Below are 18,262 nucleotides of genomic sequence, written 5' to 3' on the forward strand. Positions count from 1 at the left end.
CAAGCATTTATCGAAATAGTAACTTGCTTGTCCTACAATTGATTAGGGTGCATTTAGTTTCCTAAAATAGGAAGGCTTTGGTTGGTTGGAAGTTAAAAAATTTGGAAGTTCCACTTACCATACCTTCGCCTAATTCATCGTTTCCAAATTTAAAAGTCATAAAACATGCAGCAAATCTGTCACTAGGGGATGGATCAACTGGAAGTTATTTCTGGAGACCATATTTCTCCATTTTAAGCTGATTTCTGTTTCTTGCTTTAGTGCGCTGATTTCTTTGGTCAAGGGGAATGTGGAAAATGTCGGTAAGAGACAAGAGACCAACAGATCATGAAGTGGGAATATATTTCATCCTGCCAGACAAAGTATTCCATAACCTCCACTTATTGTTTTTTATTTATATTTGCATTTGCACAATTTGTCGTTCATTGATCCTGTTTACAGTTACTCTTCTCTAGATTTGCTGAGTATGGCCACCGGAAAAGGAATCTCAGGGTTTAATGTCGTGACATGTATGTACTCTGATAATAAATTTTACTCTGAACTTCTACATTACTCTGCAATGCAGTCTCTCAACCCTCCCAGTTTCCGTGTAAGCCCAATTTGGCATTAACCTGTGCAAGGATTGTTCTTTAGAATACTCGGTGAAACAAGTTGAAACAAGTTCCAGTGTTAACAGGCATAGTCAAGTTGGCAGCTACTGGCAGTTCCATAGGGTACCAGGGAATCTCAGGAAAAGAAAGGCATACAGGTGCTATGTGACAACTTCAAACTGTGGCTCAGCTGGGAGATATATAAAACACGCATTTTAATTATGACTTTGACTATCTATTCTACACTGCTGTGCTTGTAGATAAATAGAATTTGACCACTTTAAAAGCTATTCACCAGATCCTTAAAAAAATCAACTCTTGAAAACAGATGCAAGAAATATAACAAAAGGATCAGGTGTTACAAGTGGAAGCATTCAGTATGAAATAAAGTTGTTAGCACGCTGGCCCTTTCATTACTGTGCTTGGAGGGTGTTTATGTGATGCAATAAGTCACACAGTCATGGAGTTGTACACAGAGCTAAAGACTTCAGCCCAACACATCCATGCTGACCTTTCTGTCCATCTATACTAACCCCATTTGCCCAGAATAGGGCCTTCTGTGTCTTGCCTATATAAATACCTCTTAAGTGTCCTGAATGAATCTGATTCCACCAGTAGGTCCCCAATCACAGTCTGTGTAGATAACTTTTCCCCTCAAATACCCTTCAAAACTCCTTCCTTTCATCTTAACCCTAAACTCTCCTGTTTTCAATACCCCCTACCATGAGATAAAATTTCTGAGCAATACTCTTTCTCATATGACTTTCTAAACTTTTCTCAGTTCACCCCTCAGCTTCCTTCATTCCAGGGTAAGCAATCACAGGCTGTTATGTTTTGCAACTCCAATACATAAAACTAATTCCAAAAGGCAAACAAGAGAGCCAAGAGATGCGAGTCTTAGTTCGTGTTTTACTTTAAGCAACGTGTGCACATATCATCCAGTCAGGATGACGCCTGCGTACAATGCTCCTTTAGTTGACATCTTCTGGATAGATCATGAAATCATATATTTTACTTCTTTTATGTTTGTTTTGGTCTTGAATGTGATTCTGGAACTGTTGACGCCTGTCATTTGCAATTCAGAGATTGTTTGGGTGTTTCAGCGCTCTGCTGTCCCCAAGAGGATTCTGGGAGGCAGAGGCAGCATGCACGAGCCTTGTGGCAAGAAGGCTGCAAGCCGATGTTTAACTCCATTTTGCTGATTAAAGCTTCCATTGTTCGCCAATTAAAGTGATGAGAGAGATTGAAACATTGAGGTGAATGCAGAGGGGGAGCACCGGTTGCCTGCCTGTGGATCTCTGCTACCAGAGAGGGGAGACTGTCTTTTGATCGCTGGTGGGGTTGCTCTGCTTCAGCAGCGGGAAAGGCTTGCCGCTGTGCCCCAAGAATGTTACCCAAGTTTTCTGCGTTTTGGATATGGACTTGGACTTTAGACCTTTATCAGTCTTATAGCTTTTTTTATATTCTGTGTACTTCGTCCAATCTTTCTTGCTTTTTTTATGTGCATGGGAGGGGAATTGGGGAGGGGGGGTCGATGTGCCTGTTACATTTTTGTTCATTTTTTGTGTGGGGGGGGAGGAATTTGAGGGGTTGATGTTTGTGCTGCTGTTCTGTTCTTTCTTGGTTTCGTGGCTATCTGTACAAGAAGAATTTCAGAGCTGTATACTTCGATAATAAATGAACCTTTCAATCACGTGGCAGCATCGTAACATATGCAATTCACGTGTCCTTACATATAACCTGCAATGCATTATGTAAACAACAAAGAATGATTAATCAAACAATCATCATCATTATGTGCTGTGTTATATAATGAGGAGGATAATGGCCTTCCATCTGTCTTTAATCTGGGAAGTTCTAATAATCTCTTCAAAACTTTTGCTTGTCCATCCCTTTGATGTAACTCAAGAATGTCACACACAGTCAACTGTGACTTTGTCTTCCATTGATTTTTCCCAACAATTATTGGTGGCATCTGTCGGTCTCGACAGACCATGGATCTACGCCTGGAGTTTCCAGGGTGCAGGCCTGGGCAGGGTTGTATGGGAGACCGGCAGTTGCCCAAGCTGCAGGCCTTCCCCTCTCCATGCCACCGATGTTGTCCAAGGGAAGGGCACTAGGACCCAAGCAGCTTGGCACCGGTGACGTCGCAGAGCAATATGTTGTTAAGTGCCTCGCTCAAGGACACAAACACGCTGCCTCAGCTGAGGCTCGAACCAGTGACCTTCAGGTTACTAGTCTGATGCCTTGCCCACTAGGCCATGCGCCAACACTATATATATCCCAACAATATATTTATATTACTCAAATATTAAATATACAACACAGCCTAATCAACCCCACCCATATCTAATGTCTTCCAGTCCTCTGTCTATCCTGGACAACCACTGCACAACCACATCCTTCCTGTTGGGAGTACAAGGACTCCCAATCTGGGATCCATGGACCCCTTGCTTAATGGTAGTGGTCCATGATAAGAGAAACTGCTATAACACTGCTAAAGTATTACAACTGGAACTGTATATGATAATCTGAGCATGGTCTAACCGGAGTTTTGCAAAGTTGAAATGTAACATTCCCATTTGAAGCTCCTGGCCTAAACATGTGGTTTCTGTGCACTGACCTATGAAAGCAAATATATCACATGTCTTCTTCACTTCCCTAGTTACGTGTGTAGCCACTTCCAGGGGCCCGAAAGGGATTTGACGGACACTGCTTTAAAACCCTTATACTTATGCAAATCACTGCTTTGAAACTATTGCTTTGAACGTGTTTGACCTTTGGTAGGAAAATAACTGAAGAGTTGTTTTTAAAATTTTAGTTTCATGAATATTAATGAATTAATTAATTTACACAAATTGTTTTTAAATGAAGATTTTTAAAAATTTTTAAATGTTTTTTTAAAGTGTTTTTAAATGTCTCTGATGATGAGAACCATTTAGAAACACTGAAAAGGTTACTGGCTCCATGAACTGCCGGAAGGTTGCCAGGGCAGTCTGTGTGTGGCGGAATACTATCTGTTGTAAGTAGCCTGGTTGTGGTTCCTGAAAGTTGTTACAGCTGGAATTGCGGGGTTGAAGGCGGGTGGTGGTGCTGAGGATAAACTCCTGCTACCTAGTAAGTGCCAATGGCGTGTGTCTCAAATAGCCTCTGACAACCAAGTCCAGCTCCTGACCTTCAACGTGTGGCTCAGCTACTAAGCCTGGCAGAACCATTTCTACTGACAGGAGAAGGTGCAGAGGCAGGTTATTGGCGCCTTAAAACCAGCTGCTTCAGGCAGATAAGGCTCGCCAACCGTGGTTAGCAGCTCATCCAGGAGAAGGAAATCTGATCTCAAACCTCCAGTGCTTTACGGCTGTACCCACTCATAGGGAAGGCTTCGGAAGTAAATTGTGAGGAAAAAATACACAGCTAGTGTCCCTAAGGCAGTCCTACATTGAGTTCAGTGCCGACTGACAACTCCTGGCACACCACTGGTGGCAAAATATATCGGTCTCTGGCATTCCTTTGAGCTCAGGAGAGGCTCAGCCTGCTGTATGGGCAACAGCTTACTCTCTATATCGTACTGCTCTGGCTTGCTTTTCATGTAAACAGCTGGACTGAAACATTCATGGTCGACCCCCACCAAAGGAGGGCCTCAACCAGGTTGAGGCCATGGTCATAGAGGAAAGATACTAGCATGGACATAGCAGTGGCTGATTGGCAGGAGGCAAAAGAGTGGAAATAAAGGGCTCCTTTTCTGGTTGGCTGCCCATGACTAGTGGTGTTCCACAGGAGTCCTTGTAGGGACTGACTCTGATTACATTATATGCCAATGATTTGCATGATAGAATTGATGTCTTTGATGCCAAGTTTGCAGGTGATATGAAGTGGAAGGGCAGGTCGTTCTGAGGAAGTAGAGAGGCTAGAGAAGAACTTAGTTTAAGAGGTGGAATACAGTGTCGGGAAGTGTAGGGTCATGCACTTTGGTGGAAGAAATAAAAGGGTTGACTATTTTCTATATGGAGAGAAATTTTAAAAAATGTGAGATGCAAGGGGACTTGAGAGTCCTTGTGCAGGATACCTGAAGGTTAATTTGCAGGTTGAGTCTGTTGTGAGGAAGGCAAATGCAATGTTAGCATTCATTTCAAGAGGACTAGAATATAAAAGCAAGGATGTAATATTGAGGCTTTATAAGGCAGTGGTGAGGCCTCACTTGGAGCATTGGGAGCAGTTTTGGGCCTCTTTTCTGAGAAGGATGTGTTGTCACTGGAGCGAGTTCAAAGGAGGTTCATGGAAATGATTCCAGGATTGAATGGCTTGTCACATGAAGAACATTTGACGGCTCTGGGCCTGTATTCACTGGCAAGCAGAAGAATGATGGGGTTATCTAATTGAAACCTTTTGAATGGTGAAAGTCCTTAATAGAATGGATGTGAAGAGCGTCTAGGACCAGAAAACACAGCCTTAGTAGGATACCCATAGAAGGGCATCCTTTTAGAATGGAATTTCTTTAGCCAGTGAGTGCTGAATCTATGGAATTCGTTGCCACGGGCAGTTGTGGAGGCCAAGTCTTTATGTATATTTATTCAGAGATTTTTTTTTAGATTCTTGATTGCTCAGGGCACAAAGGGATATAGGGAGAGGGTAGAAGATTGGGGCTGGGAGGGAAATGGATCAGCTGTGATGAAATGGCAGAACTGACTCGAAGGGCCAAATGGCTGAATTCTGCTGTTGTATCTTATGGTCTTATGGTTGCTACTCATGACTGAATGACTTAATGAATGGTTGCAGCAGGAGGACTGCCAGTACATTAGGAGCTGCAAACCCGAAACAGACAAATGCAACAGTAGGCACCTGGAGAAAGGCAAGGCCATTGAGTGGTCAAATACCGCAAAGGGCCAACACTCCAAACTGTTTTTTCAGATTCGTATCACATGTCCCATCCTGAGTCACATCTCCATAAATATTATAGCCAATGAAATAGCTTTAAAAATATTTTCTGCGCAAATAATTGCAGTCATAATAATATTTTAAACAAATTGTGCATCAATAATTCAATTTCTTGCCTATTTAATTTTGACTGCTTTGCATTTTATATTTTATTTAGACAACAATACATGAAAAACTTTGGTAATATTAAAATGTTAGATATTATACCTAGAGATACAGATTGGAACAGGCCCTTCGGCCCCACTAAGATATGTTGCCCAGTAACCCACCAATTTAACCCGAAACTAATCAAAGGATAATTTACAATGAACAATGAACCTACTAACTGCTACATCTTTGGACTGTGGGGAAAAAGGAACAGCGCACCCGGGAGAAACCCATGCGCACATGGGAAGAACGTACAAACTTTCCTGCAGACGAAACCGGAATTGAACTCCAAACTGAGCGCCTCCAGCCAATAGCAGCATGCTAACTGCTATGCTAGTATGTTAATTGTGACCTTAAATAAAACAAGTAGGTTAATATCTTAGGAGAAATATCAAAATCAACAAACAGCTTTTTGTCTTATTAGCTCACTACACAGTGCAGTAAATACCCCAATAGTGTATTCTACTCTAAGACATGCCTGCAAGACATCTTCTTCTTTGATGTTGCAATTTTAATTGAAATATGATAAACAAAATGAAACAGCCAATGATCATGTTCTCAGCTATTAAGGCAACAAACTGATAATCTCCAAGGGAAATATAAAAGGGCATGTTGAAAATTTGTAGAGTGGAAAGATGGGATAAACACAGAGAAGCATTAAAGAGAGATGACGAGAGAAGTTAGTGGAGGAGAATAAGAAAGATGAGATGTTAGTTTGTATTTTATAGTCAGTGTACAGCACGAGCTTCAATGCTATGAGATAAAGTAAAGTTTGATTAAAACATTTGTTAATCAACAAGTGTTATTTTTCATCCATGGTTCAACCGTGGGAAATTCAAAGCAAGTACCTAACATGCATATAAAAATCAACAGTGCACCATTTTTAAAAGCCATGTCTCTTTTCTTTAAAAGCCAGCTCCTGAAAATTAATGCAATATCTATGCATCACAGACATTGTCTAGAAATGGGAACAATCGCTAGGATAAACATGCAAATAAGAAACCATTTTAAAGAAAATGGATATGCTGGACCCTCCAGCAATGATAAGGTTGTGCTCCCTTTCAGTAACCCAGTTGCAAGTGCTAATCCTCCAGTCAAAGGCTGCTTCAGTAGTTGCAGCCTACAGCATTTGTGGGTTTCATCTCTGCATGCCCTTTGTCACCACTGTGTATATCCAGCATAAAAAATGTTGTTGTTTGCTGTATAATTTTTGACTTCAGGTCTTTGCTTTTCCAAGTCAACTACTGATCCAATCAAAAAGAGTAGGTTTGTGTAAACAGGACGCAGAAACAAAATAAACTGTGGAACACTGCCTCTGGACTTGGCTTTTCTGAGAAAGATTTTATTTTCTGATACTGCTTGAAACACACAGCACTCCCAACTTACCACCTTAAGAAAGCATGTTTTAGCTGTGCTTCTCAGCTGTTCACTCCTCCTCGAAGCATCCAAACCACTGTAGCAAGAATTTATAACAGATCGCATTATCAATCATAAGCATGCATTTAAACAGGACACCTTGTAAGGGAAGCAACCTGACTTATTATTTACTGTCTGTACTTCCAGTCTAGACTGCACACCAAACTCCACATCTAGGGCATAATCAAGGACTCAGCACTACCAGGAAAACAAAGTGAAAGAAAATCTAAACATACGCAAAAGAATATTATTCAAATGAATGAAAAATTAGTTCAGTTATTTAAAAATAAATGTGAACATTAATTTTATTGTTTATTCCATTGACGTATGCTGATGTGTAGCATTCAAAGTCCTGTATTCCTGCCAATGGAGTGGAGAGATGCTGGTTATAGATCACTCCATGGTTTCAATTAATGGCACACCTTTACAACACCACATTTTTTCTGATGATAATTGTAATAATGTCAATTATGTCTTCACCTGGTTAATTTTTTTTGTCATGTCTTTAGAATACTCACTTTTGTAAGTCTTACAAAAGCTTTGGACTTTTTATTTAGAATTGTGTTGAGTTCTTCATGCTCACCACCTGCATAATTCCTACAGTTATACTTTCTTTATGTAGCTGTGTGGGTCTAATTGAGTTTGAAGTCCTCACTGCTGCAGCTCTTGTTATGGTCTGGTCTGGAGCTCGCATTCCGGGTCTCGATCCGGTCCGTGGACTCCAGACTCCGGGTCTTGTAGCCATCCCTCCTTTCATCCTTGAGCCCAATTAGTCACACCTGTGGATTTCGTGGCTTGTTGGGGCTCAAGGAGGCGCACCTGATGCCCATCGGCTGGCGGTGTATATAGGGGGCTCTGGGACTGAGTGGAGTTGGTGGGTTGTCCTGCCTAGGAGTTCCCATTGTTAAAGATGAGTTCTTTGAGTAAGTCTGGCAGTCGCCCTGGACCTAGTTCCCTTCCTATCCCTTGCCTCTGTCGGGCAAGCCTGGCTGGACTGCTGTTGTCCGGTGGGGGACTCTGCCCCTTTCCATCCCTGGCTGCTGATGGGTTGTGCCCTGCAACCTACCCAGGTGCCCCTTGACCTGCTCAGGCCCCCGTGTTCCTGCATGGGAGGTTTGGGCCCTGCCTAGGAGTTATACGGCCTGCCCAGAGGTCTCTGCCCCTACCTATCCCTCGCTGCTGACGGGTTGTGCCCCGCGACCTGCTCAGGCCCCTGTTTTCCTGCCAGGGAGGTCCGGGCCCTGCCTTGGAGTTATGCGACCCGCCTAGTGAACTCTGGGATCCTGCCTTGCCTGAACTCTAAGACTCTCCCGGAACCCCAGGATCACCTTGAACGTCACATCCCTCATGCACACCACGGTCAACACATCTTGTCTATCGTTTAGTTGTTCCCGTCCTGCCCCTAGTACTTCAGTGCCTGTGTCCTGCACTTGGGTCTGGTCTCCTGTCCCCTATGACAGCTCTCTCACCTGGCAATGATTAGGTTTTAGATGGTGGGTCCTGAGATATTGCTTCCACTCCATATATAACCATATAACAATTACAGCATGAAACAGGCCATTTCGGCCCTTCTAGTCTGTGCCAAACGCATGCTCTCACCTAGTCCCACCGACCTGTGCTCAGCCCATAACCCTCCATTCCTTTTCTGTCCTGAAATACTGTAAGAACCTCCAAAATGTCTTTGATGATCAGACAGTCAAGATTTATTTAGATAATACACAAAAAGAAATGCCAAACAAAATAGAAAGTAATAAATGAATAAAGTAAAATAAAAAGGTGAAATCACTTTCCTTTTCCATCAAGGTTGATGACCCCATTTGTATAAAGTCTTGTTGCCTATGCCAGGTAATGTTGGCATAAAGACATGAGGCCAAGTGTGAATTGCCCCTCCAGCCCCTCAGCTCAAGATGTCTGTGTTTCAGCACTGGAATCAATGTGGAGTCCAGTAGCAGAGTGACACCAGCACCTAACTTCCTACTTTGTCTGACTTTTGAAACGTACAATGGTGTAATATGGTGACAAGTTGTCCCAGAAATGGTTTGAATTCAAGGTTTAAAAATTTAACCAAAATGAACTTCATTTATCCTCCAAGAGAACCACAACATTTGTCATGGTTTGGGGGCAAATGTGTCTCAATGACCCGGAGAGCTGTATTGGCTGAAGTCAGGGCTTTGTGCTTTGGCTCTTGGTAGGGACAGAATAAGAGTGGTCCACCAGTCCTCCAGGTTCAGGGGTTCAGCTCTGGACCAACAACCTTGAATGGTAAAACAAAATTGCTATGGAAACTACAATGAAGAATCCTTCCACATTTGAGTGCAATGGTATTCCTGAATCTCAACCAGGAACTTGCATGACTGACAGTAGTGAAAACCGAGAAGCTCCTGGCATGAGAAGGAAGTTCTGAATACCACCAGAGATGGAGGACCTTCATTGGTGCCCTAGCTGCCAGCAGCATAACAGGCAATGTTTCAAACTTTATTCATGATAAAAGTATTTACAAGAATAAACTGTGCAATGTCTTTTTGTTCCTACATTCATAGAAAATGTGTTAAGTAGTGCTCAATTATATTTCTTATAACCAATTACTCTATTGCCACTCATGTGTCATAGGCACACATGTACACACCAGATATTATTGTCATGAAAATTAGCTTTTTACAGCAGCAGCACAATATATTACAAACACAATAAGCATAAAGTTATCCGCTGAACTAGTGTCCACAGATAGGCATGTTTCAAAGCACTGGCATGAAAAGTTGAAACTATATATTAAATCTGAAACATGGAAAAATAATTGTGCATTTCATAAATGTTGAAAAAATTATTAGAACATTGCATAATTACAGACCTGGAAGGCCATTGAGGTCCCATTGTGTCATCTATCTAGTGTCATGTGGAGAAGTCTATCTCCACCGAAATAGTTAGAACAAAGCAACATAGATAGATTTTGATCAGGACAATCTTACCTATAAGGGCTCTCTGACGCAGCCACTCATTCAATCAGTCTAAATCTACTGTCCTTTTCACACAGCTTTGTTAAATCTTTTCCAACAAATACAACTCAGTTTTGCATTTTAACTACAACCTTGTTTCCATTTCTCTTTCAGGTGGTGCATCTGAGATCACACTAACTCTCTGTGTAACATCAGAGTTTCCTCACATTACCATTCATCGGGCAGGTGGGACAGATCATCTGGGTCCTCCAGGCACCGGGGTTCAGCTCAGGGCTAATAGCCCTGACTGGTTGCGGCTATACCCACTCATGGGGAAGGCTTTGGGAGTAAATCCCAAGGAAAAATCCAGAACTGGAGTCCCTAAGACAGTCCTACATTGAGTTCAAATCTGACTGGCCATACGTGTAATGCCGCTGGTGGTTAACTGTATCAGTCTTTGTCAATCCTTTGGATTCTTCAGCTGCATGGAGACGGGGAGCCTGCTGCAGGGGCAACAGCTTGTTCTCCATATCATAGTGCCCTAGCTTGCATATCACATAGTCAGCCGGGAGGCAACATCCATGTCGACCCCAACCAACAGAGGGCCTCAAGTATTACCTTTGCCAATTGAACCTGTGTTCTTAAGTTTTTTTTTGTCTTTCACACAAGCAATTGGTACCTTTTACATATGATATGTAAGTACTTAATGGCAAACTTAACTCTCCATCTGTCATGGTGCCTCTGATATCACACAGTTGCTTATTAATTTCCTTTGAAGACCGTTGTTCCCATCAAACCAATCACCAGCCTCCACATATGTAAAGCTTATACCTGCTTTTATATTTGTACCTCAGGAACAATGAGCCCAGAGACACAAATTTATTTAGTATAAAGAGATTCAAAGCAGAAAATCTGCAACAGAAGTATAATACTGTTGTAAATAAAGGGTTAAGTAGTTATGAACAATAAATAGCCACATGCAATCTTTTCTAATCCTGTTCTGCTTCCAGTCTCCCAAAAGACATAATTTAATAGTATTGTACTATTCACTGTGGTTACAGAGACACCTCCAGCATTAGTATTAAGATTTAAAAAGCTGACAATGGTCCTTGCAGATTGTTTGAATGTATAGCAGTAATCACAGAGATCTGCACAACTCTGCTGGTTAAATAAAATTTACCTGCAACAGAGAAGCACCACAATGTAGAAACTGTAGTCCTGCCTCAGCTGAATCGATCCCTCCAGCCGCTAGAATTGGAAACCCTGGTATTGCCTGGCCGATGGTAGATACTGCTTTTAAAGCTACTGGCCTCACTGCAGTCCCTAGAAAGTAAGACCGTAGATTATTAACATGGACCGTGTGGTAGAACAGTCATGTTTTGATTTTCAATGCAATGCTGCTCCAGTAAATTTAAAATGATATACTTAAAGACATTCACAGAAAATGTATGGATTCATTCAGGGAAGGATGAAATGAAAGTGCATATGTCTCCAAAACAAATCTTTGGTTTACAAATGTAGCAAATCCTTTATGCATTTTGCATGACATTTTGAAGGGTCTTGAAATTCATATAAAGGATGAAAATAAATTGAAAGTTGCAATCATAATACTCAAAGAACTACTCCCACTTCACTTAATAAAAAATGCATGTCAAAATTTAAGTTGTTATTTGAGTACAATAGTATAATATAGACTTTAGAATTCTGCTTCTTACAGGTAATTACTGAATGGAATTTCATATTTCATAGCATCTTGAAAAATGTGATGATAATTTAACTCAAAAGAAAGGTGTAGGATGCTACATAGAGCTTGGAGAACAAATAACATTAAAAAAATGTCAAAATTCGTCTGCATCAGTAATATGCTTCTCAGAATTAATTAATATAATCTGATTATACAGGACAATTGTTCTGTTAATTTTTACACTAGCTATTTTTTCAGTTGTGTTATAATGTTATCTAATTAACCACTGCAATGCAGAAGTGTTTTTGTCTTCGCTGATCTATCGATGTCCAATATGAGAACAGCCTAATAGTGTAAAAGCTTCTCCATAAAGTGGATGTGTATTTTGCCAAACCCACTTCTTGAAGCAAGTGAAAGCCCAACAGAGACATGAAAATCTGCAGATGCTGGAAATCCAAGGAACACACACAAAATGCTGGAGGAACTCAGCAGGCCAGAGAGCAACTATGGAAAAGAGTAAACAATTGGTGTTTCGGGCTGAGACCCCTCCCAGTCCTTGATGCTGTCATTCTTTAACATAAGCTCAGATCATCCAGTAACTTTAATATTTCTGAACACTGGTTCTGCTCCACCACCGTAACATCACTAGAAGTGCAGGTGAAATACCAGTTCCAGCACACCTCTGGAAAAATGACAGCCGCAGGCTGAAAACAGCTTTGGGAAAATCAACAGGTCAGGCAGCATCTATGGAAAAGAACAAACAGTCAACATTTCAGGCCAAGACACTTCTTCAGGACTGAGAAGGAAGGGGGAAGATGCCAGATCAAAAAGGTCGGGGGAGAGGGAAGAGGCTAACCTGATGGCAATTGAAACCTGTTATAAATTGGCAGACCTCTTTGTCGAGCCCCTCCACACTATCCACCACAAGCAGAACTTCACACTGGCCAAACGTTTTAATTCCGGTTCCCATTCCCGTTCCGACATGTCGGTCTCCTCTTGTGCCAAGATGATGCCAATCTCAGCGTGGAGGAGCAACACCTTATATTCTGACTGGGTACACTCCAACCCGATGGCATGAATATCGATTTCTCCTTCCAGTAAACCAATTGTCCCCCTTCCTCCATTCCTCATTCTGACATTTTGCTTATTCTCAACTGCCTATCATCTCCCTCTGGGTCTCCTCCTCCTTCCCCTTCTCCTATGGTCCACTCTCTTCTCCTATCAGATTCTTTCTTCTCTAGCCCTTGACCTTTCCCACAATCTTGGCTTCACCCATCACCTTCCAGCCAGCTTCCTTCCCCTCTCCCCATTTTTTTATTCTGGCATCTTCCCCCTTTCTTCTCAGTCATAAGAAGGGCCTCGGCCCAGAACGTCGACTGTTTATTCCTTTCCATAGATGCTAACCAACCTGCTGAGTTCCTCCAATGTTTTGTGTGTCCTGCTTTGGATTTCCAACATCTGCAGACTTTCTCATGTCGAGGGAAATCAGTCTTACTACCTCATGTAAACATATTTAATCATATTTCTCAAATATCTCAAACTGTAACATAGAAATAGAGATTTTTGAAGCATATCAACAGTGGAAATTTATAATGTATATTCTCGCCTATTTTTGGATCTTGGTATGTTCAATATTTGCAAACAACATGCCTGTAAATTGTAATGCTAAACATCTAAATGGTAGTGAAAGGAGATGGTCTTCTTTCCTCCAAATTGTTACGTTTTGTAACTCCAGGAACTAATCAGAAAAAAACACCCCTGAGCCAGGGATAACTCATCTCTACTCTTAGTTTTGTCCTTACTTTTAGTGAGACATGCACATATGAAGAGGTGATGTAATGACATGTGCCATTCACGCACTTTGTACATACAACTCATAATGACTTATATAAACAAAAAACAATGCTTAATCAAACAATATATCTACATTATTCAAATATTACTTAAATATTAAATACACAACACTTCCCTGCTTAGCTATTATCTCCAACTCAAGATAGGAAGCATCTCAACTATTTACACGGTATACTACATAATACAACAACTATACAGGCATCCACAGCATAGTAAATTTTAAATAGTCCCATTCAGGGCCTTAGATTTAATCACTGTGGTGGATTTCTTAAACTTGTGGGATAACATTTTTCCTGACAAGGTGGGGAAGGGGAGTCATTGCTTGACAGGTGAGACTTGTGGTGATGAAACAATCTCAGGTTCTGCGGCCTCTTCTGTGGTGGTTGTAGGAGTTGACTTTGGGACTGTAGAAGATGGTTCTGACAGCTCTGAACGTCGTTCTTCTCCAACAGTTGACTCTGCTCTCCTCAAGTGATTGATGTGTCATCTCCAGATGACATCAGATGCAATCTGCACTGTGTAGGAGAGTGGTCCAGTTCTGTCCTTAATCTTTCTGAGTACCCACTTTGATCAGCTCTGTAGTCCCTTGCTACGACTGCTTGTCCAGAAGTGAAACAACGAACCTCCTTGTTTGAGGAGCTCTAAATCTGTCTCGGCTGTTTGTCTTGCCTATTCCTTCTGAGGTTGTTTTTGAGGAGATCCAAGCTTCAGCGCAAGGGACAACCCAGGAACAGCATAGCTGGTGAGTTGTTGATGGTGGAGTGTGCTGCATTATGATATAAAACGAGGAAATTGGCGAGCTCCTGATTCAGTGTTAGTGTAGTGCGTTCTGCTGTCATTGCTTGTAGTGCATTCTTTAGATCTGGGCAAACCTTTCTACCAAGCCATTTGTAGCTGGGTGGTACAGTGCAGACGTAATATGCCTTACTCCGTTCATTTTCAGGAATGACTGAAATTGTTCTGCAACAAACTGTGGTCCATTGTCACTGACTAAGCATTCTGGAGCTCTATCCTTGAGAAGAGTCTTCTCAACAGATCAGCAGTGTGCAAGGCTGTATGGAGGCTATTGAAACACTTCAGGCCACTTTGTAGCTGCATCCACTACTCTACCAAGAACTTTGTTCCCACGAGTAGCCCAGAACAATCCACATGATGCCAGGGCAGTGAAGGGATGGAGAGTTGCTGCCCCTGGCATCCTCTGATCTATCCCAGGTCACCAGACAAAACGTTGAGCCGACATTTACATCTTGATCACGCCTAGATGACCAGCATGTAGCTCCTCCAGCACCTTAACTCTCTGCTTGGATGATACTAAACTTCTCAATCCCCACATATGCAATTTGGCACTGGTAAAACTAGGGGAGCTGGAGATTCTGCTCCACATTCCAGCCATTTTAGGTGGCCATGTAGACCTGAGACATTATGGGGTCTTTTCTGGTTTCTCTTTGGATCACCTTTGATGTAATAGGGAGAATTTTGATTTGCATTACAGAGAATACATCAAAAGGAGTGTCCTTTTTTTGTAAATTTCTCAGGTACTTCCTATTCCAAGGGTAAACTGTACAAACCATCAGGTAGAAACAAGCTGGATGAACTCAGCAGGTCAGGCAGCATCCATTGAAATGAGCAGTCAACGTTTCAGGCTGAGACCCTTCGTCGGGACTTTGTGTTCACAAACCATCAGCACTTCCATGATTAGTTATACTCTTGAATTCAATCTTGTAATTGTGTACTTCAAGAAACAGAGCCCATCTCTGCATTCATGCTGCTGCTGTTCGTGGAACACTCTTCTGTGGATTGAAAATGGACACTAGAGGTTGATGATCAGTAATGAGGGTAAACTCTCTCCCATACAAGTACTGGGTGAAACGTTTTACACCTCAAACCAGACTCAAGGTCTCTCTGTCAGTCTGTGCATAATTTTTCTCTGCAGCGGTAAGGGAACATGAAGCAAAGGCTGTGGGGCGTTCCCTTCCATCACTCATGTGACATGACTGCACCTCTACCGTAAAGCGAGATGTCACAGGCAAGCTTCACTGGATGATGAGAATCATAATATGTAAGTACAGTGTCTGACGTCACCACTTCCTGTACCTTTTGGAAAGCCACCTCACGTTGCTTTCTCCATTGCCATTTCTCTTTGATCTGTGGTTGAAAATTAGTTGGTATATTTTTTTTCCACTGGAATAGAATTGCTTTAATTGAATAATTCCTTTGCTCCCATCAGTTTCCATGAGTCCCTCTGTGTGCTGCATACACATCACCACACCCACTATAGACAATAGGTCAATACTCAGATATTACAGCATGTCACCATAACTGGAAATGTTGCAGGAGAAACAATGAGAATGCTTAGAGGAGGATGAATTATTTATGTGAAATTTATTTCTGTTGCTAACATCCTGAGATGTTGGTCAATAGAGACCGTTGGAGATGCGGAAGCAACTGGACTGTATCCACGTCATGGCTCAGTTTCTGTATCTTCTTGTTCTTTTCCCTAGCTCACATTCAGCAAATCATTTACCGGGAGTTTTCACCCTACTGTTCCCTCCAGTGAAAAGACAAGGCAGGGGTGAGATGGGCTCTCCTGGCAACCCTCCTCAGAACACACAAGCACTTGGCCGTTTGCTTTCAAGCCTGGATACAGAGACATCGATCCCACTGATTTTAGAAAATACATCAGAATACGGCATTAAGTAGAAAAGTCACACCTCATGCAGTGTTCCTGTGGGGCACTGTCTGGAATATTAGTTCACATTAGTGGGAACTCTCAAGCAGCTGTATTTCAATTGTAACGTCCCTGCAGCATCACTATTTAAGAAAGGGAGGTTGGCAGATACCTGGAAAAGGCCCTAATCGGGGCTGTTATCTCCTTCCAAGTTGAAGCTGAACAGCTTGGCAACACCTCTCCCACATACTAAACCAGCCCTGCCCCTTACCTGCTCCACTTCCACAGCTTCCTGACAAACATACCTGCTGTCATCTCTCATCCTTCACGCCAGGCTCAAGTGACTGGACCCATGGTCCAGTCTCTAGGCTCACCTGCTGAAGGCCAAGCCCTGGTCTGTCACAGCAGAAATCAAGAACAAGGCCCTGGTCTGCAGGACGAGCCTGTATGGGCTTTTGACTGCTTTTCCTCTCCTTCACTCATACCCAACTTATGTAAGATCTAAGCCTAGATACACGGCGTTTTCATTCGGCCCCTTTCCAACTTGTAAAGTGTACAAACAGTAAGGACTAGAGCCTTAGTCCTGAAATCTGCTGTGGCAGGCTTTGGACCTGGGACAATGGATGATGCACTGTGCAACAGCCCTTTAGCAGTCATCAAAGATCAAAGCAAATTTCCTATCCAGTGCTTTTCAAGAACGTGATAAAATGAGAAGAGGAAAAAAGCTATCACTACATGGGGAAATGCTGACATATGGGGTGCAATGCCACTTCTAATGAAATGCTGTAACTGATTGTCTTCCTCTGTAATTAATAACTCACTGGTAATATTGTTGTATTGCTTACTTTGACACATACAGCTACTGACTAGTGTGCAAAATCTGTTTTTGTTAACAGTGATAATAGCTGTCAATATTCTGCTTAGGCATTCCTCAGGATTGAAGTTGTTTGAGGTGACGGGTTCATTCCAGGCGATCTCCATGGATGCGATTAAATATTCCTGTTTCCGCCTGATACAGCTGAGAATCACAACTGCTTCCATGGTCTGTACAGTTAATAAAGATGTCTTAACGCACCTTAGAACAATCTATCGCTGCTTAAAACTGACGGAAACAATGTTGATTGTGACCATACTTCTTGTTGGACTCCTCAGAGGAAACATGGCTGCTGATCAGGGATGCAGGTGCCTTTCAGAAAATGGGATTTTTGACTCCCAGTACCGATGATCTTGCTTGGCAAATGTACAGTCTCTAGTAAATAAAATCAAAGATCTGAGCTAGGGTGGTGTATCAGAGGGATATTGGGACCGCCTGTGTCCTTTGTTTCATGGAATCCAGGTTAACCCCTTCCATACCACAGTGATTCAGATTGACGGGTTTGCTACATACCATCAGGATAGAACTTCCGAGTTTCTCAGATGCAGAGATGGAGGTGTCTGCCTCATGATCAACTCCTCTTGGTGCACAAATGTATCCGTGCTGTCCCAATTCTGCTCACCAAATCTGAGATATCTTGCAATTATGTGCTGTCTATTTTACCTGCAGCGGGAGATTTCTATGATCATTTTGGTAGCGGTGTACATTCCACCTCAGGCCAATGTCAAACAGGCTCTGGATGATCTGAACAATAGGATCAACATGCACAGACCAACACACCCTGAAGCCTCCACCATCATTTTGGGGGATTTTAACCAGACCAGCTTGAAAAAGTCACTGAATAATTATCATCAGCAAATCACTTGTACCAAAGGAAACAACACACTTTTATATCACCATCAAGAATGCCTGAGACCGAAGACTGCAGCACCAGTCATGAGGACTGGTGACCCAGATCGGTACAAGAAAACCAGGTACCGTATGACTCACAGAGGGCTATTTCAAAAGCGAAGAAACAATTCCAAAACAAGGCTGGAGGTGATATTCAGGCACTCGTCAACTCTAGCAGGGTTTGCAGGACATTACTTGCTACAAAGCAAAACCCAATAGCATGAATGGCAACGATGCTTCACTACCAGATGTGTTCAATGCATTCTATGCCTG

At 42.2% G+C, this 18,262-nt stretch overlaps 1 protein-coding gene across 2 annotated transcripts in view; it reads right to left on the reverse strand.

Annotated features, from left to right (window-relative positions):
• The window catches only part of LOC140736808 (dihydropyrimidine dehydrogenase [NADP(+)]-like), an 888,868-nt gene that overhangs the window by 147,953 nt on the left and 722,653 nt on the right, over positions 1–18,262 (reverse strand). For both annotated transcript variants that reach the window (XM_073062742.1, XM_073062741.1), the window contains exon 19: positions 11,199–11,341. In XM_073062742.1, the coding sequence (XP_072918843.1) occupies positions 11,199–11,341 (143 nt within the window). The remainder of the gene's footprint in view (positions 1–11,198; positions 11,342–18,262) is intronic.

Source organism: Hemitrygon akajei, chromosome 12, assembly GCF_048418815.1.
Source record: "Hemitrygon akajei chromosome 12, sHemAka1.3, whole genome shotgun sequence".
NCBI classification, from domain to species: domain Eukaryota; kingdom Metazoa; phylum Chordata; class Chondrichthyes; order Myliobatiformes; family Dasyatidae; genus Hemitrygon; species Hemitrygon akajei.